General features: G+C 39.6%; 2 protein-coding genes across 5 annotated transcripts in view; both read right to left on the reverse strand.

The window, feature by feature from the left end:
• The window catches only part of sash1b (SAM and SH3 domain containing 1b), a 52,326-nt gene extending 39,506 nt beyond the window's left edge, over positions 1-12,820 (reverse strand). The window contains exon 1 of one of the 3 annotated variants that reach the window (XM_074692442.1): positions 11,530-12,820. In XM_074692442.1, the coding sequence (XP_074548543.1) occupies positions 11,530-12,012 (483 nt within the window). In that variant the 5' untranslated portion in view covers positions 12,013-12,820. The remainder of the gene's footprint in view (positions 1-11,529) is intronic. The other 2 variants (XM_074692443.1, XM_074692445.1) reach the window with 2 other exon arrangements.
• Positions 12,821-13,786: 966 nt separating this feature from the next.
• stxbp5b (syntaxin binding protein 5b (tomosyn)) overlaps positions 13,787-20,848 on the reverse strand; it is a 40,831-nt gene continuing 33,769 nt past the window's right edge. For both annotated transcript variants that reach the window (XM_074691629.1, XM_074691628.1), the window contains 6 exons: positions 19,608-19,847; positions 18,758-19,115; positions 18,507-18,672; positions 18,088-18,199; positions 17,314-17,534; positions 13,787-17,224 (listed from right to left, as the gene is read on the reverse strand). In XM_074691629.1, the coding sequence (XP_074547730.1) occupies positions 17,183-17,224; positions 17,314-17,534; positions 18,088-18,199; positions 18,507-18,672; positions 18,758-19,115; positions 19,608-19,847 (1,139 nt within the window). In that variant the 3' untranslated portion in view covers positions 13,787-17,182. The remainder of the gene's footprint in view (positions 17,225-17,313; positions 17,535-18,087; positions 18,200-18,506; positions 18,673-18,757; positions 19,116-19,607; positions 19,848-20,848) is intronic.

Here is a 20,848-nt window from a genome sequence, read left to right on the forward strand (position 1 = left end):
CAAATCTTGAATTATTCAGCTTCTTCAGGACATGGGTGCAATGACTCCTCTCATCTCTAACGCTTAAACTTTTTGATTTATTCAGCTTTTCTGACTAAATTTCCCTCTTTAAGATGAATGGGAAACTTTTTGGCTTTGGCCATGGAAACTCTTCATGTCACACAGCTGTTTATCCAAACTAATCAAAACATTCAGAAACAAAGACACACATATGTGTGATTTCTGTCATTCACATCACTAGCTAATTCAGTTACTTAGTATAACAAAACTTCTTCTTTAACACTACTTGCTCCACTATTCAATTTCTTTCACAACTAATACAACTCAAACTGCATCTACTTCTTCTTCTATTTAACTTCTATATCAACAGTTTTCACTTTTTTTCTGCTTCTCCTTTTTCTCCCAAAGCCTTCAGCTGTTGGAGCAGGATTCTAACAGCAGTTACTCTGTTCTGATTTAAGTTATGATCACTATGGTAATGGTACCAGCTGATCTCAGCTGGCTGTCACATGACATGCAAATAAAGTCTAACACGCACACACAGGACACACATGTTCACACTGTCGGGCAATACCATTTCTAAAGTCCTCCATCTATTTTCTATCCCCCTTTATGAATCCACAGCTCCTTCAACCACATCTTCTACTTCAATTTTATTTTCCTCATTTTACCTTCAGCTGAAGGGTGCTTAAAGTCATTAAATCTCTACCCCCTGTTCTTGCAAATGATTAAACTTTACTTAAAACAATTTTCAAATGTAAACAGAAACTGGAAAAATCTGCTCATTCACCCAAACCCATTCAACTTTAGCAGCTTCTACCTTCTGCATACTTTGTCTTACAGACTCCATCACACATTAAAATGGTCACAAGACTTCATACTATTCACATACTAATCACAGATTTTGCTTTCCTCTACATTTTTTGAGATTTCACAGTTTCCTTTTTAACTGTCATAAGGTACTATACGTTTCTGGCTGTCTGTACACTTTATTTCCTCATCTCTTCCTTCTTCTCCTTCCCTTACCCCTCTTCTTTTTTCTCCCTCCCCTTCTTCTTCCCTTTCTTTTCAATGTTTGTTCAATGCTTTTTACAGATATATTTAGTTCATTTCACTCCTTCCCTGAATCTTCCCTCCTTCTTTCCTGATTCATTACTCTATTGTCACTCCTTCTTTCCTCTATCTTTCCTGGCCCATTCCCCCATTTTCACTTCATCTTCTGTGATTTTTACTCCTTTTTTCCCCTTCCCTCCTACTTGCTTTTCCCCTGCTTCCTCAATCCTTTAACCCCTCCTCCTTACTTGCTCCTTCTTTCCTTAACTCCTGATTCCCTCCTCCTTACCTGCTTCTTTACTCCATTTTCACCTATTTGCTCCATCTTTACATTTTTTGCTTTATTATTTCATGTTTTAAATAAAGTTTTCATTGCCTACTTACTACTTAGCATATTTTCCAAACATGATGCACATTTTCAGCTTTGTACCACTACTTCCTGTATTCAACTTCAGCATTTCAACGCATTTGCTGCAAGGAAATGCAACTTGTCTAGTTCAAATTTATTGTCTGGTTGCTCACATTGAATCCATACGAAGATACAATAGCTAACTAAACTGCAGACACAGTTAGGGCCAGATGCCCTCATGATATAAATAAAACAATATTGTACACTAACCAACATATTATTTGATAATTTTCATTTTTTTTAAATGTTATTCTTCAATTTATCAGTATTAAAAAGTAGTATTACCTGTGTAACAGCAAGCCCCTAGGGGGCCACTGCAATATTTTAGCCTTGTGAAGAAAGTGGATGCCAAAAACGGTGTTGATGAAGACTAAGCAATAACTGGTTATTGTGACGGAGTGGGTGGGTTGTTTATTTACAGAGCTTAAGTGAATGCATCACACTTGTGATCCTCAAGTCAGTTTCTCACTGGAGAGGACCAGCTGACAAAAATTTACTGTTGCTAGTATAACTTACTAGTGACATGTGACTCATACAACACCAATTAAACACAGAAACATCCCTTTTAAAGCACTGTTCTGAATATATTTTTTCATGTTGAGATAAGTGCTGAGTTGAGCAGGAAAAAAAGCTTGAACCAAATTCTGAAACTGGATGCAAAACATCAGCAGAGATTTGTCACGTCTGTGTGCAGACTGTCTTGTTTTCTTTAATCCTTTTACATTTTGAATGAGCTACAGGAAACTCCTAGTGTCTGTGTGTTGAGATTGGAAGAGGCCTGACTATAAGAAGACAGTGGCATGTATCTCTGATCTTCATCTATACATTGTGTACAAAGTCATGGAAAGTGCAAACAGATTTGTGAATGAAACTGGCAAAAGGGGCAGCTGCCTTACATCGTAACGACGCCTAATTTGATTTTTTTTAAATTGGGGTTTGACTTTGTGGGGCTTAATTATGTGACAAAATCAATGCAATGCCCCACAAACTGGATGCACCGAGAAAAATCTGGGGCAAAAAAGGGAGTAGGTCCAAAATTCAATAGCTGAAAACCTGCTCAGAAGGCAGCTGTGCACTTGCAATAAACATGACTAATTCTACTGAATCACAATGAGTCACATTATTTAATATGCACCAAGTGGGATTAGCACTAATGTAGCAACAGAGTCTGAGCATGCACACAAGTTATAGGCTACAATCCATATATGACCTGATTTCAGAAGACGTACAGCACTAATAGCTCATGTAATCACTAATGATGGCTGTGAAAAAAGGAAAGTCTCTTTGATTGCCACGCGATGATGTGTTAGTGACCCAGACATACAAGCCATGGTTGACTGCAGTTAGCTAGAGGTTGTCTTAACCGTTTGGCTTGGCTTATTTAATCCTCATCTACAATGTGTGATTTCATAAACCTGGCAGAAAGTAATCTCACACCTAAAAACAGTACATGAGCTTGCACTGTACTGTCTGACTTTCACCATGACCTGAATGTCTATAATGTACAAGTAAAATCGGAATGGAACTTTAAAAAGTGTCAACGTTTTCTTGAAAAACCCCTGCACAAATTTTAGACAGAGGATTAAATTTGGATTATGTAATTTAAGTGTAAAACTTGCTTTTTTTGACGCAGCAACAAGAGCTGAAAGTGTAGAGGCTTCGTTGAATTAAAATTTGTGGTGCCCATGAAATCTCCTTTATGGTCTGTGGCTGTACTCCTCATCTGAGGAAAGAAAGAACAAATTCAAAGCCTCTGGGATCAAATATTAATGTACTTTTGGGATCGTGTAACTCTACCAGATACTACATAGAACAGAAAATTTTAAAGTTATTTTTCTTAACGTATATTAGAAGTTGCAGGTGGGTTGGGGGGTGTTGGGGAGAATGTTGGGGATTAATGTCTTGTCTTATTTGACTACTGTCTCATTTTTTGTGTGTTTTTGCACTTAAAAAAAGAAAGTGTTTGTTTTAATACTTACTTTTCATTAATGGATGTGAATAAAAAATTCAATTACAATTTCTTGCCATTAACATTTGTGCTTAGCGTTATCTTTATGTTTATTCATCAAAATACTAAATATTTCTTAAGAACACTGTTGAAATTTTCATTTTGAAAGATGAAAAATGATAAGAACAAAGTAAAAAAGCTATGTAAAGTAAGTAGGGCCCTCGGGTCTTATAGAGATCTAAATTACATCAAACCTTTACAATGTAGCAAAACATTGCATCCGATCATGAAAAATACAGAACCTAATGCATAATAGATGACAAGAAAATTTTCAAGTGCATTAGATGAATGGCCCCTCTCTTACAGAGGCTCCTCTGCTTGACTGAGTGAAAATACTGCTGAAATGGCCCCATTTTGCCCATAGTAGTAAAAATAGCCCAGCACATAGCAGAGTTTGACCCTTGTAATGGAACGTGATCAAGGTCAATGTAATATGGCTCATGGATGTCCAGGAGCCTGCTGGTGATGCAATACCCCGGAGACAGAGACAGAGCGAGTGGAGAATGGTCATGAACATGCATACATTAAAAAAATCAATTTAACTGGGTCCAATGAATAGCTACTCATTCGTTACATTAAGTGATTTATCTAATACTGGACATGAATGCATATGAAAGTAAGGTAACTGAAAGTCATGTGAATAAACATTTCACTGCTATGCTACAGAAATAAATTTTCCACAGAGAAAAAAAACCTGTTTGTAACCATGGTAAATTGAGTTAGCAGACCACACCTGAGTACAGTTGCGTGTCCTTCAATGTATCATTATCTAAAATCAGGAACAGTCTGAGTCAATGTAAGTCTTTCATTCCGTGCTGGATAAATAGAGACTTAAAAACTTCCTCTCTCCATTCAGCTGTCTCTCGCGTGTGTCTGCTACAAAGCGAAGGAGGTTTTCTCCAGTGCACAGTGATTTAAATTCAGAGAGCACCCATTAGTTTCAAAGACCTACTTTGCATTGTTACACAATAGCTGAAGCAACTCAAAGGACGACTAAGGAGTGTTTGAGAAGCAAACTATTTTTCTTTTCCAGAAGCAGGACCCTCCCTTCTTTTGTTTTGAAATTCAGTGCAGAATAAACGTGTTGGAAATGCTTTGCTACATGCATGATGTGCTTGTCTTGGTGTTTCCAGCCTTTCCAGATGCTCTACTGAATAATTTCTCTGTGAACGCGACATGAAAGCAGCAGAGCTGTCTGGAGAGAAAATTAACTGGGTAGAGGGATATACAAAGACCGATAAGCTCCACTGTTCTCCAACCTCAAGTCCGCTGACCCCGGACAAGTCTAATCTTAAATTCACAAATATAGGTCAGAGATTATGCCCTGCTTAACACAGAGGTTTACATTATACATAGGCCAGTATTCCCTGTGTGAACAACATATGCAGCTCTGATACCACTCAGCACGTGACGTGATGTGGAGTGGCTGAAAATGTACTGGTACAATCACAGCCGTTCTTGTTCCGCCCTGAAAGTGAAGGAGAGAAACCGACTACTGTGCGAGAAAACAAGCCGGACACAAATGTATGGAATCTAAACTATGAGGGAGAAGCATGTTAATGGCATGTTAAGCTTTTGAGTGCTCAGCACCATCAGTGCAATAATCCAGCAATATTCCTGTAATGGCCCAGTGACTTAATCTATACTGACAGAACATGAATGAAGGCCATAAGTTGGACCACCCAAGGGTCGATGGCACGGTAAGGAGGATGATTGTAGAGCATAAATTACAATGCAACAGGAGCAAATGCGGATCTATAGATTACACGGATTGGATTATGGACTGTCACGCATGTAGACTGACTGAGAGACTGATGGGAGACAGGGAAAAGAGGCAGACCCAGGATGGAAAATTTCCAACCATCCTCAAACTCAGGACCTCGTGACTGTGAGACAACTATCCTCAATTGGCTGAGATTTGGAAACTAAATTGGAATTATTATAGTGAATTTGAAAAGTAGACTGTGAATAGAAGAAAAAACAACTGATGCAAGAAACAGTGAAACAAACCACTTCTCTTATTTACAGGTCACTCTTCATAGAATGTAGCACCAGTCCTCTTGGTAAAACCATCACTGGTGTTTCAAACCCAACTTAGTCCAATGAAAACAGTTCCATTCAGTCCCTTATTTATTGCGACAAAAGCAGGGACAGCTGTCAGCTGCTGCAGAGCTCGTATTTTGCCAGGTTCCATTCAGACTGGCTTTTCCTCTGACAAAAGAGGCCTGCTGCTTTTTCTTGTTCTCCGATCCTCTGGCAGAGCAACACAGGGGAATCTTCTGAGCAGCTAACATTTGTTCTCCATTCTGAGGATGTTTTTTTTTTCAGAGCGGGCACTGTGATGAGGCCTTCTAGGGAATGGAAGCCTTTTGTTAAGACAGCTTTAAAGGGAATCCTTCCCATCGGGGTCTGGACGTGATCAACATGATGAACGCTTTGTTGTTGGATGACAAAGCCGATCATTTGATGCACGTCAGGACAGCTTTTTATTCTTAATATAAAGGAGTTAACCACCAAACTTAAAAAATTTCCTACACAGATTTCCTTCACATACTGGATTGATTCCTTCACTTTCCAGTTTTGGATGATTCAGATCAGTTAAAGTCATAATCCAGTAGGGATGGGTTTATTTAACTGGTTCTTTTTAGGAATCAATAAGAAATGGTTTGATCCATTGACATCATTAGCCTTTGTGCATGACCATTCCCCTGTTGATTCTTTACGTTGCACCAAAACTGCCGGCCCTTACTTCGATGTTATGTGCCGTGCAATGCGTCAATCCAGTTTGTCAGTCAGCAGCAGAGTTTCCAAGTAAATGGCATAGAGATGGAAGAGATTGAAAGCTTGGCTTCACTTTAGCAAGCAGGACACTAAAACGCATATAAACAAACACAATATCATGCAAGGATGGCAACAGTATCAGCATGTTAAAGCATTTCTAGATGCACAGCATTAAATACCAAGAGTGTCACATCATATTTGTTGACTTATACACTCAATAAAATGTTGTTGACACAGAGAACATGTAAAGTCATGTAAAAAAGGAGAATTCAGAAGCTCAAGACATTATATATGGCTTTATATATTTTTTCTATTCATTACTATTCAACAAAAAAAGTCTGTAGATTCCCTTTCTTGCCTCTATCAAAGTTCATCTCTGAAAACCAAATATAGGAATGGGACTTGGATATTTAAAAAAAAAAAAAACTGATTGGTATCAGAGGCAGAAATTGCTCATCAGGACGTTCCCTCTAGCCTTGGTAATAAAAGCTTTGAATTCTCTCTTGAGAGCAAATTAAAACTACACTTTACAAAAATTAACACTTTCGACATAGATCAGTAAGAAAATAACTTTTTCTAATAACAGAAAAAATGTCTAAAAATATATTATTTAAGTTTGATTCATGTTTCATCTATCCACTCTGACCTATACGTCAGACAGCACGAGAAGCTTCAAATCATCTGGCTCTAGAGTCAGTGAGCCCTTATGGAGTTAGCACACAGTACATAAACAACATGCACATCTGGTATGTTTACAGCATTACATTATTTATGTGTGCGCTAACCCTTTAAAAGCTGCAAACAGGTGAAGCATCATGCTGAGGCATGGAATAAGTTTGAGCAGTCAGTCAATGTTGCCAATCTGAGCGTGAAAGCATTTTATATCTGCCAAAATTTACATTAAGATCTCAGGTTATCCTTGTGTTAGTCTGTGTTACATTCCTGAAAATCTTTCTAAGTGGGATATTTTTCCCCATGATGCTCTTGCATAACAACCGATATTTGTAGAAACCCCTAATTCACATTGGTGTTGATGATATGCCAGCGTTTAGGTCACTTACAGCTCAACCAGCCTTCATCGCATTACATTTTTTCCCTCCCTTTCAAACATTGCTGGGCCTGAGTGAACTGGTCATGCATGCAGAAGAGTCAGTGGAGCACATTGCTCATTGGGAATTGATTGCACTATCAAACCAGAGGCAGAGCAGATCCTAACAACTGTTGGACCTGATGAGAAGACAGAACAGAGCCGGCTGGCAGACGTGCCTCAAAGAAGAGGTGAAAAATAGCAGACAGAGCTGCTGAACTTACCTGATGCTGATCTATGGTGAGACATGACCGCACTGTTTGATTAACTGAAAAGGTCAAATTGCTCCAAATTGTTTTTTCACCTGAATGTTTCAAATCAACCTCTCACTAATGAGCTACTTGCCAACAAGCTCTACATTCACAGAATAAATGGAGCGCCTGTCCTCATAATGTCAGGCCTGAAGTCTTTAATTAGCCAAAAAAAGATTAGCTTTTTTTGTACTGAAATGGAACAGGATAGCATACCATGCCTTTGCCAAATGTTATCACAGTGTTGAGCTGTAAAAGCAAAATTAAAGATAAATGATTTGTCAGGGGAGATGAGTTACACTTTGTAACTAGTACAGCATAAATAAAACAGATTTCCTATTCACCACACTGAAATCTGGTTCACTCACGTCGCAGTTTTTGTCCTGCGAATGAACTTAAAAGTCTTACAGGACTATTTACTCCAGCTGGTGATTACAGAAACTCTCCTGCATGAAACAGACTATGTAAGAGTTGGCGGTTACCTATAAAAATAAGGCTGGATTTGAACCACAAAGAGCCTTTGCACTTAGTAGTTTATAGCCTTTGAATCTTTCATGACCAGTGTATGAACAGCAAACACCCCAGGAACACACAGTGCTGCTGTAAAAATACAACTCTTTAAAGCCAGTGGAATAACAAAGGGGTAAAATTAATGTTTACAATTACACTGTCCTTGTTAGAATAAATCAGAAAAAAACAAACATTGTTCAGTTTTTATTATAAGGCCGTAAAAAAGGAAGGCGTGTACAAATGCACTCAAGTTAAGTTAAGTTCTCTCCTGGCTAAGTGCCACCACTGGGAGCGGGAACTCTGGAAATCTGCCTCCAGTCTGAAAGTGTAAAGATATTCTGGGGACATGTCCAATAAAGCTTCTTCGCAGTGATTCGTTCTGACAGTCTGTGATGATGCAGCTCTCACCAAACACATCACCAGCGTACCCTGTTCCGTCTAATGGTCGACATCAGTTTTCTGTGATTCAATCAAAACCAGTATCCATCAATCACGCTCTCCTCTGACAGTGACAGACTGTTGAAGGCGTGCCAATGCGCCTCCCAGCTGGCCTCAGACGATTCACTGAGTGTATGGAAGACTGGATGGATTTAGCATTAGCAGGATAACTATCCTCCACAATTACATTATGGCTGAGGGTCTCTGCAGTCACCATAGACCAGACGGCTGTCAGAACAGAGATGGTCTCAGAAAGCAAATGGCGTGCTGTCGGTAAATATCTGATCCATTATGAAAACATCTGTCATCATGGCAGACGGATCTGTTGTCCCACTGATCTGCACATAGAGGTTACAGGATTCCTAACCCTTGTGCTGTGTTTATATGTTATTGGTGAAGTGTCAGAGTTACTATAGACAGACTTATCTGTAACAGAGTAAACAATCTTAAAATGATTGTTACTTTGACCTTAGTCTAGACAAACATTTGCAGAATCCAAATTCCCCCGAATGACATAATGCCAAAATATCCGTTCTTCTGTGAAGTTCTTTTAACATTCCTGGGAATGAAAGAGCTACTGATCTACAAAAACAATTTAAAAATGCACATCATACGCTTTAAGTGTGTGCCAGTGTAGCTTTAATAGCCTGGTCTGTAGCTGTGAATGATCTGTAGTACAGAAAGATGGCACAGCAACATACAAGAGAAACAGCTTGGATGGAAAGCATTGTACCCAGTCAAATGCAAAAAATGATTGCATTTTCTTGTTCATGTTGAACTGTATTCTGGTAATTTATTGACGAGGTGCTACTTTCAAGTGTTTTTAGGCTAGAAACTATAGGAAAGGCAAACAAAACTTAAAAATGATTGACAAAAACTACAACCCCAATCTCCGAATAGTTTGGACACAGTGTGTAATGATAGAAACATAGTTTGAATAATTTCAAACCTGTTTTCAATCGAAATAGTGCCAAGACAAAATATTGAATATTCAAGTTAATAGTTTTATGGAAAAATAGACTCGTTTTGAATTAGATGTCAACAGATTAAAAACAGCAATGACTTGGATTTTTTTTTTACTATGGTGATGAATCAATTCTTCTCTTACCACTTTAAACATTGTGGGACTAAGGAGGTCAGCCTCTGTGGTTTTGAAAGAAAAATGTCCCATTCTTGCCTGATATAGGACTTCAGCGACTTAACACTTCAGTGTTGTAATAGTAATGTTATTCTATGTTTTATTCTGTGTTTTTTCTTTGTTTTCACTGCTTGAGATGCCCCATATCCTGCTTCCTTGAGACACCCCATCTCCTGATTCTTCAATAAGCTTCCAGACCCTTTTGTCATCACACCCTCTGCCCAACTTCTATGCCTCTGTCTCAATGTGGATTCCTGTAGCAGACAGAGGGGCATGAACAGTACCTTTTGGGGCGTTTCTCTCTAGCATAAATGTTTGGCCCTAATTATGTTTGAGGTCTTTCTTCACTTTGACCGCTCGCATGTTGACTGACCTTTTTCTTTGCAAAGGAAAATAAAACCTTGCTGGCCGTCAGAAGTCTCTATTTCATTCTTCACCAGAAACAGGAAAATTTCCACAACAGTGTCTCCTTTGGTTGTAGTTTTGTTCATGAGATGGCAAATGCTTTCAGTGGGTTACAAACTGGAACAACAGTTAGTCTTTTTTTTTCTTTTCAAAAATATGCAAGGTCTCGTCCTGTAGGAGCCATAAATGTGTGTGTTTATTTGTGATGTGTTGGAAAGTGCTGTACTGATGCGATGGAGATGTGTGCATTCTGCTGGCACTTGAGTGGTGGGTATGTCACAGTGGGTGTGTCTCTGTGGTTTTAAGTAATACCACTCACCTGTAGCCTTTTGGTTTGGTCAATGAGGGAGGGTGAGTCGGGAGCGACACTTTTTGTTGACTGCTACGTTACATCACGCCATTTTACACCATATTAGTTTTGCTGTTTCTGTGCTTTACCTTGTAAATTGTATGAAGCATCTACTGAATTGCGCATCTTTAGAAATAAAGTCAGTAACAGGCATTAGAGGTGTGTGTTTGTGTGGGATAGTGAGTCCCAGGTATACTCCCGTGCTTAGCCTTCTGCTGCGTGATGGTTTTATTTTGGTGAGATTGCCAGTCAGCTGCAACACCTCTGAAAAAGGCACTGGAGAGTGGCATATGCCTTCACAGATCCTTCCTCAGATCAGAGTATGCCACATCCATGATTTCCAAAAAGAATGTCATTGTCCTAATTGATTTAATGGTCATTCCATGCTTAACTGAAATTGGACTTTGTATATATACTTTGTGTAAAGAGTTTATATTTTTAGTGGGGTAAATGAAATTTCAAAGTAAATACATTCAATTCAAAAAATTAAATTTCATGTCAGACCATGCTTTTCAAATTTAATATAATGATTCAAATCCAGTTTCTAGTGGCACTAATTTCAGCCAGCATTTTTAGACCTTATTATACTGATAACTTGTTTAAGATTTTCTAAAGCACTTCTCTCTCTTCTCTGGGCATTTCTTTACTTGTCACACAACTTTTTCAGGGTTTTGCGCTCCCTCTTCAGAGTATTTCAAAACTTGTTGCTTGCTTCAAATTCAAAATAGTATACATTTTTCATGCAACCATATTTTTGTTTTTCACTAGTAACAATTTATGTTTTTGACACTTTGACTTGTGCCACTTCTCTCACCAAAAGCAGAGCCCAGAGTTGAATATGGGTCTTTCACTTACTATTTGTAGCATGTCTGTTGTTACAAGAGCATTTGTATGAAATTCAACAACCCAACACTTAAGTCGTCTTTAGCAAGAGAAGCTAAAGCCAACCTTGAAGCATTAAAGAATACACTGTGAACTTCAGCAGCATCAAATAAATTAGGCACACTCTTCATCACAAACCAAACAAAGAAGGCGTATCAAATTCCTCGAGACAGTATTTCAAGAGTGAGAGCATATGAAAAAAGAAATAACTGGCCTACCTTATGGGTGTAAGGAGCCTCTCCCAGGTTGATTCCATCCTTTGCTAATTTATCCCTAATCAGCACTTTCAGCTTCAGTTTGGGATACGTCACAAAATCATTACAGTCTGTAAACCTCAGGTTGTGGTTTCCAGGACAGGAGGCCTGGTGTTTTCCTGGCATGTGTGAGTGTGACCCCAAAGTCCTGAAGTCATCTTCTCTGGTTGGGTTTGGACAGTGGTTGCAAGTAGAAGTTCCAAGTGGCTCCAATGTGAAATAGTAGCTTGGTGCTTTCCTTCTGTCCTCTTCCTTGAGTTTCTCCACTGCTGCCAGCAACCTGTGTCTGTGGTACTCAATGTGGACACCAATGGCATCCAGATCTGGCTCCCCTATCTGTTTACACACTTCCAAATCATCATAGCCATTGTCAATGAAAGACTCCACATACTGGGCCAGGTGAAGCTTAGAAAGCCACTCAAGGACAAGGTTTGGCCCTTGGCTCATCTTAAGACAGGTTGCAGAGGAGGCTAACTTAAGTGCACATTGTCATATTCACTGTTGCTGTGGTGTGTGCACAGGCAATCCAGCACAGGTCCACTTTACACACAGTCTCAAATGTAATTCTCCTATCTAGAGTCATCTATGGGTTTTTAACACAGTGTAAACACGCAGGTAAAAAGAGAGCTGCATTACTGAGACAACTCACTCGGTCACAAGCAGAAACAAAATAGTGTCCTGCTTCAGTTCGCTTGAGCAAAACGGCAAAAAATGGTGAAGACGGAATGAAAAAGCCAGGCTCAATTCTGTCACCTGCACAATTCCGGTTGTTTTCCGACCAGTTAAGAAGTGAACTACTTTAACCATAAGTCGCTCATTAACAGTCAGTTTAACCACCAACCAGGCACAGTTTCATGTCTGCCGACGGAGCCTCAAAGTTGGCGATTGAGAAAAGCCTTTTTTTACATCTTTTAATTACCTCTGTCAAAGAAGTGAAGAGTTGGCGTCCCTCCAGGAGACAGCCGTCGTCTTTGTTTCATTCATCCCAACGGTTATACAGCAGCACGCGCAGGTCCATCAAACATTCACGCGGAACAAAAAATAAACCGTTGACGCTTCAGGCAAAACGTTACGTAACGACCACACTGAACGCTTCGAGGGTATTATCAAAAATATAAAAAATTATACCCATAAATGTTCAGAGTACACTTCTCATAGCTTACTTTGTGTCTCCTTATTTAACTTTGCTGCCACTCCGTCTCTTCCACCGGTTTAGTCTGAGTGAGGATGCTGCTGCTCAAACTGCTGTGGTAGTTTCTACCCCCATGGATGACGGGACTTCGCGGGACACTGGCGCCATCTGCAGGGGGCTTCTGGGAAATGTAGGAATTACTGGTTAAACAAGCTAGAATGACATAAAAACGCATAATAAAATGCAGTTCTGTTCGTCTAACGAAGTTGGATAAGTAAATTTATTTAAAATGTAGTGGTTAATTCCCCACAACCTTGCTCGTGGTTCAAACGTCCTCAACTGAATAAAAACATGTAGAGACTCTGCCTGAAAAAAAAAATAAAATAAAATACAATAAAAAAATAAATAATAAAAAAAAAACATTAACAGTGCACATAGCACAACACTAGATCTTCATAACCTTAAAGGGATTCCCATAGGTCCATAGGATTGGGCACTCTTGCCTGACTGGCCTACACCTATAACATTAAAAAATGGTGATGCAAAAGTTATAGTCAGAACCACAAGAAAATGAATAATATCTTTTTTGTTTATTGACATACCTACTCACCATTCTAATTGATTTTTATGTCTATGGAAAATATGTGTTGACAAACAGATGGTAATGAATTAAACAGAGAAAATAAAATACATGAAGATAGTTCAGCAATACTAAAATTCGTCATGTTTTGGAAAAAGTAGGTGGTGGTTTGGAGGGGTAGGGGCAGGAGAGAAAAATAAATTTGGGGATAGTTTGTTGGCTCAGGCTTTTGTAAGCAAGCATGGAAACACTTGTGCACACACACACAGATACAGACAAATAAATAGCTTTTATTCACCCCTCGTATCAACTTTGTCTCCTAAAATGCAAGTAAACTTGGCAAGGCTCACATTGGTGAGGGTTCCAAACTAAACCAGGGCGTTCCTGTTTGAAGTGAAAGAGTTTTGCTCTCTTTAGCTTAGTGTTGATTTTAGCTAGAGTTTGTACTCAAAATCAGGAAGCAAGAAACCATGAGACAGAGAGAACAGGACAAAGAAGTAATGATTGGTTTTACATTTATTTTCCATTGCACAATAATATATATATACTGTATCTACAGTCTAAATTGTTTGTGGCAGCAGATTAAGTCAGACATCCATGTGAAATTTATTTTAATAAAACTGTACAAAAATTGCCTACTATGAGAAAATACTGCAACTCCACAGATATTCATCCCAGAAGACAGACGGACGGATGGATGGAAGTATGGCGACTGAGAAACCCTCCAGCTCTCCTTCACTCTGCTCTGAGACAAACTTTGCTTTCTATGCATTTCTACAGCGCAGGGAAAGCAAGAAGTTTTCCATGAAGCAAACAGTAATAGAAACAGATGCACCAATAAAATAAATAGATTCTCTCACACTTGTACAATTGGCATGATCAAACAAAAGTGGGACACACTTCCGGATGTGTGACAAAGAACTTCAGTTTTTGTTCAACATGGTGTTAAATACAAATGCCAGAACAGACAATCTCTAAGAGGGATAATACATGGTTGTTTCAAGTTTGTAAACACTTAATATCATGCATCCTTCAATGTGCAATAAGGGACCATTTAGGACATATATGTTGCAAACTGAAGCACTTTAAAGTCGAGGCCACACTTTGTAGAAAGACTCAGCGGCCCACCCAGAGGAGAAGAGCCTCCTGCAGTAGCAAAGCTTGAATCTGAGATGAGCATGTTCAATATAGAACCAGAAAATGTTTATTGTCATGTTTGGATGATGGATCAGTATGCACAACCATTGTTTGGACAGTGATTCTATCCCAAAAGTACATTAAAGGTATCTTTAATAGATTATTGAAATCAAAATTATATATATATTTGTTTTCAAATATATAAATATATCATAGAATCATTAACCTGACGATGAAAACAAATCTGAGAGTGAAGCAATCAGCATAATTGGCGAATGACACAGATAAGCATAGGTTCTGTCATATTTTGGTCCTTTCAAAAAGAAGAACATGGGACAAAAAAATAAAACATTAAAATCAAACTAACAAAATATATCTAAATACATAAAATAGTGCAAAACCCACATCACTACTCTTTCAAATAGGTTTATCTCAGTAGTTTTCAGCAGACAGATAAAATTAGTCAGCTCAATGTGAAGGGTTTTATTCCAAAATGCAGCACATGCCTCTTGGATGAAACATTTGTGGTAGGACTGATATATGATTTGACACTCTAAATCTAATTTAGTGGCTAAAACATGATTCAACATTTTGTTCATGCCTGTAACCATTTTCCTGGAGTCACTTTGACATGGTTTTCTTTGGTGGATATCTCATTTTGGAATGAAACTCTTCAGGGTCACCTTGCCTGTCCTCCGAACACAGCAGTTTGGGTGATGAGAGTGGTGTTCTCATAAAAAAAGGAGCTCAATCCAATCCACTTTCTCCCTCTCACACACAGCAGACTTATTAAACAAAGAGGGAAAAATTCCAAACGAATTCCAAACTGTTTGGGAAACGAAAGGAAAAGACAAAATCAAGACAACTCTGTGAAATCAAGTAACTCTTTGGTGTCGGAAAAGAACATGGCCACGAGCGAACAGTATGTCACGATGCCTGAACCTGCACTGTCAGATTTGTGTCCAGCTGTCGTGTTATTTACAACATTTGGCAGCAATCTGGACCGACAAAGTCTTGTCTCTCTTTTTCAAAATTAAAGACCGACAGATAATGCTCCTACACTGACACAAATAGCAGCATATCCTTGCACCTCATGAAAAAGAAATCTAATAATTACAATATAACTCTAGTTAATCACATTGAAAAACACTGTCAAGCAAAAACAAAAACCTCAAAAGACCTATTGTAATACACTGTATCTATGTAGTATTATAAATATTAGCGCCCATACACATATTCCAGAATATATGTATGTTCACAAACACACAGACATACACATAGGTAGAGGTTAGCATATATGCGTCATGAGGCAAAGGCAGAAGAGAAACAGTTTTAAAGTGAATGGTTCAGAGAGAGATGACCAATGGCACAGTGTGTGAAACACTCAGGGCTGCTTGGTCATTTCTACTGGCAGCTACGAATACAAAGACAGCATACCTTTACCGTTGTGCTGTAAGAGACACATGCTTTTTTCCCTACACATTGAGAAACGAGACAAAAAACCAACCTCAGCAGAAAAGAAATTTGATAATCATGTTTAGATAGAATCTTTATCACAAAAAACTCAAAATTGTAACCAAAATATACATTTATGCTAAACATATTGAGGACAATCTTTGTCTTGCCCTTCAACACACCGTCCTTCGTATACTTCGCTACAGCCCCATTAGAAACTTGAAGACCAGCATGGTTTTTTTTCCAGTGTCTCAACTCGTCATTTCTATGATAGATTAATGTAAACTCTTCATCAGGGGTAAACATTTTGAGCTCATATTCGTGCGTCTAAAAGACAAACAAATACATGTAATGCCCACAGTACAAATTCTAGGACTTATATAAATCACGCTGCTCCAATAAATTATTTTTTTCTAAAATAAAGTCAAAGGGACTCTCAGAAAGCTTTACCATTTGTTCCTCTTTCACCTAAAACAACTTGGTTGGCGAATGCTGCAAGAGGAATGGTTGCAGATGAACTAGTAGACTACCAGCCCTTATTCGGTGAGAGGCATTAGATTCATCATTGCTCTGTCTACTCTCTACTGATCTAAGTGCTTGAAAGGCAGCTCCTTTCTGGACAAACTGATACAAAAAAAGACACTAAAGAAAAACACAAAGCTCAAACTTAAAAAATAATTTAGACTGGAAAAATAAACACACAAGTCCTTCATTGATTCAATCACTCCTATAGATATTTACATCTATGTTGACTTGATTCGATTGGAAGGACGACGCATCATCAGACTTTTTCTCCTCGTTTTAGTCCACTGTGTTTGGCAGACACCGTAAAGGGCAGAGAAAGGAAAAGAGAGCAATCGCAATCAGGCCACCACAAGTACAGGATTTGCAGAATTGTCTTTTCTCTTTCAGAACAAAACAGCAGGATGTGTGGATATATATGTAAGATATACTTGAGTGCATGATGGATGGATATGAGAGGTCCCCTCTCTCCTGTTTTCAGACTGATGTTAATCGAACGCCATCGCTCTCAGGTGAAATAGAATAGAGAGATTCTGAAGGGCTTCTCTTCTCCCATTTCTTTCCGTTCTCATTCTGTTGGTTCGGCCGGTGTATACTCTGCGGTGCTCCTCAGGTGACCGAGGTGATGCCAGAGTGTATGATATTGTGCTGAGAACAGAAGCATGACTCTGTAAAGCAGAACCCCCCACCCCATGGAGAGAAATAGAGAAGAGAAGAATTGGGACCTGCAGCTCCTCAGAGACACTGGTGTGCGTGATTACTGAGTCCGATGCTCCACACACACACTGCCATCAGAGCTGGTACCACTTCTTATCTTTGTACTTCAGCATCATCTGAAAGAAGAAAAAGAGGTCGAGTCAGAAACAAAAGAAGTGGATGTGAAATCACAGCTGATGCGCTCAGTGAATACTCTGGTGCGTACATCATGGGCATGTTTGGAGAAGGACTCTGCGCTGGCCATCATGGCTGCTGTTCTTTCCTCTAGCTCTCCCAGCTTCTGACCTCTCTCGTCCAGAGCTATCCGGGCACGGGCGAGGTCCCCTACGACCCCAGACGCTGCACCCTTCATGCCCTCCATGCTGCCAGGGCCAGGGATGTGCTGTGCCAGGCTGCGGGAGGCCTTCCCAGAAGCAGTTTCACCGACTACCAAAAATAAAAAGGAACTCAATTAACATATTACGGGGTAGCTGCACACATTTTAAAAACCACATTTCAGGCTTTCAGATCTAGAAAAAAACTTCCTTATAATGCAATCCCAAATACTTTCTCTTTCTCTCTTCTGTTGAAGGTTTTTGAAATGGTGTGTACTACTGTGCTATAATCTGACACATAAACAAGCAAAACTGCTAAAAAAGTTAATTCATGTCAACATGCTTGTTTTTGGTAATAATAATACACTATTTCTTCCATATAACACTAAATACATAGTGTAGATGTGATCAGATATTCAGAAGTGTCTCAGTGTCAGTGTGGTTTAAACATCTGAAAGTTCTCAGAAGAAAAATCACTCAGTTGTGGTGGTATCTGACATGATCAAGGCTGAAATGTATAACTTTAAGTGAAAAAAAAGTCAAGATTGTGGCTGTTGCCATCTCTCTTCTCTCTGATGATAATATCACATTTGCAAAATAAGCTAATATAAAACCAAAAACAAAAAAAAAGAGTCAAAATACAAAATAAGCCAGTCTGTACTCACATAAGTCCTCCCTGTCCAGAGACTGAGCTCCGCCCCCAAAGAGTCCTTTGAAAAAACCTCTGTTAGGAGCCTCTGGTGTCTCCACAGGAGTAAATAACTCACTGAGCATCTCCTGAGGAAGACACAAAGAAAACAGTAAGTCAGTTCAGTTGTCTTGTTTATTTTGATGCATTAAACTGACCTGAAAAAGATGTGTTATTTTTAATTTACATACTATGGTATATCTTAACAGATACTACTGCAATTAATAACATGAGTAGCATGTCTTTTTGTATGTCTAAATATTTTGATATTATATCTGAGAAGCCGGACAAAAGATTTCTTCAGAACAATCAGAGTTATTGGATTTAGTTTTAATCTCAATGAACCGTCTAAGTGTGTTTGATGCAAATCTCATTCTCTTATTAGTGGCGTCTGACCTGCAGGTTATCACAGGTCTCCTGGCTGTAGGTGATCCTCTGGATCTCGGTGGGGGAAGTGAGATACAGGGCCTGACCCAGGTTAGAGAAGCCGAACGTTCTGGCTATCCTCATATCCGTCAGCGGCAGGTAATTCACGTCCAGCAGAGGCCTTAAGCTCGGCAAACTGTCATGAAACATGGAAAATAACTAGTTTCAGAATTTATCTATAACATGATGTTTCCTTTGAGAGGAGATATCAGAACTGATACCTTAGAGTCATGATGTGTCCATTAGCACAGAAACAAGCGATGCAGTATGCTCCAGCCATCTGAACCACATCTGCCCTCAGCACGAAGGAGGTCTCTGTGATGTTGTGTTTGTAGATGCGGGTCTGCGAAGGCATCGCCAGCACTTTGGCTTGTTTCTCCGAGCACAGAACTGCAAACTGCGAATCCTGACCCTCCTGAGACGAGGGAGGGGAGGCTGGCCTGCGTCTTCGGCTCTTCTCCTTGTCCTCATCTGATGCGTTGGTGTCATACCACGGCTCGTAGGAAGGGGGCAGCAGAGCTCCAGCGGCGTCCAACAGGGCCATGGTGAGGATGCCTCCTTTCAGGCTGGCTATGGTGCCTAAATAAGTGTTAAAAAATGTGTTTGTTTGAAGAAGAGAGAAGAAATCCTTTGAGCTAGAAAAGCCAGGCTGTTTTTTTTATGAGGTGAAACATTTTTTACTTCAAAGAGAGAGGGCAGCTGAGTATCTACATTTGGAGCAACTGTAATAACTTTTAACAAATAAGAGACCCAAACCCCAATTAAAGCAAAGTTCACTGTTTCTTTCTGACCTAGTTACCTTTGTTATCCCTGTTAAAAAGATTTGCTTGTTTACAAAGCTTAAAAGATGGGTTGAGGGACTCTCGGTGCAATGAAATGATACAAAAACTCCAAAAGATTTACTTTGAAGAATTAAGAAAAAAAAAAAAGACTTTTTATAACCCATTTTTTTGGCCAAACTCAAACTCAAAATGCTGTTTCAACATAACTTTACACATCATTTGAACCAAAAATGCACTTAATTTGTTTCCAGTCTGCTGAATCAAACCAAGCAGAGCAGAGTTTTCTTACCACAGGACGAGATGCCGACAGGCTGCTGCAGCCTCTGGTCCCCCCCGGGTGGCAGGCTGAGGGCCACCATCATCACCGAGCCCTGTGTCGTTCCCACCAGCAGACAGGGGCTGACCAGGCTGTCGTTCTTCCTGGGGAAACTCTCACAGAAGTGAAAGGCGGAGATGGCCTCTCGAGATTCTCTATCTATGCTGGTTACACTAGAACTGCGCGAGCGGGTGAATGAGTTGTCCTTGGCATCTGGATGGCAAGAGGGAGCAAAAAAAAACAAAAATCAAAAAATAGAAGAATGAGGAAATGATGTTTTAATTAAACTGAAGTCAAAGGAGGAATGGCTGCACAAACAGGGGAATAAGAGAAGTTAATAGCATGAAATCCATGAGGCCTTAAAAAGGTTAATATGTCGAAGCTCTGTTCTTCTACATCACACTGATTATTGTCCAACTTTTTCTTTTGCAGCTGACAACCACTGTTCACCACAAAAGCTTTTTGACATTGAGATGCTTGGCACAATTTACAGCCCAGAAAGTTATTTTCCGACAATGGTTTCTTCTGTGTCTTTTTTGCAATTAAATCCAACATCAACAACATTCTCAATGTGAAAAAGTGCTGAAGAAATGCATGTAGTACTACAGGGACTCCTAAGGAAGAACTGGTATTTAAAGAGCAAGAATTATTCATGGCTCATTACTGAGCTGAAGGCAGCTGAAGCACAAGCTTTTACCCTCTTTAAAACAAGCTAATGATGGATCCCAACAGAAACACAGACACAGAGGGAAGCTCAAACACGCCGCCCGTCATGAGCGTGCTTCACAGGGGGAAAAACTGTAAACAAGAAAAGCCAGATTTTTTCACACTTTGTACAGTCGAGACAGTCGAGCTTCCTCAAAAAGAATCAAACAATCACTGTGAGAAGATTAGTGTCGTACATCAGCCCTTTCAGAATAAAAGCCCCAGCAGCAGTGGGGGTTAGTACCAAGTTATTCCACGTCAGACCAAATCAGACCGTGGCTGGTCCACTCACAGGGGCTGGGAACTGACAAAGTTCTACTGACGCCCGCCTTCTCTCTCATCACCGTCTCCTTTTTGACCTGGTTCACCCTACAAATGGTCTTCTTACACGTGAGCGAGCGCCACCGCTGGGACCTCTCTTCTGCTCAAACAGAATATTTGTCTGAACTCAGAGAAGAAAACATCCCAAAACAGGAGCAGTCTCATATGTGTGTAGCAGCCTGGGACTA

Source organism: Halichoeres trimaculatus, unplaced genomic scaffold, assembly GCF_033239565.1.
Source record: "Halichoeres trimaculatus isolate MK-OKI-2021-1 unplaced genomic scaffold, fHalTri1.1 fHalTri1_scaffold_17, whole genome shotgun sequence".
Classification (NCBI taxonomy): Eukaryota; Metazoa; Chordata; class Actinopteri; order Labriformes; family Labridae; genus Halichoeres; species Halichoeres trimaculatus.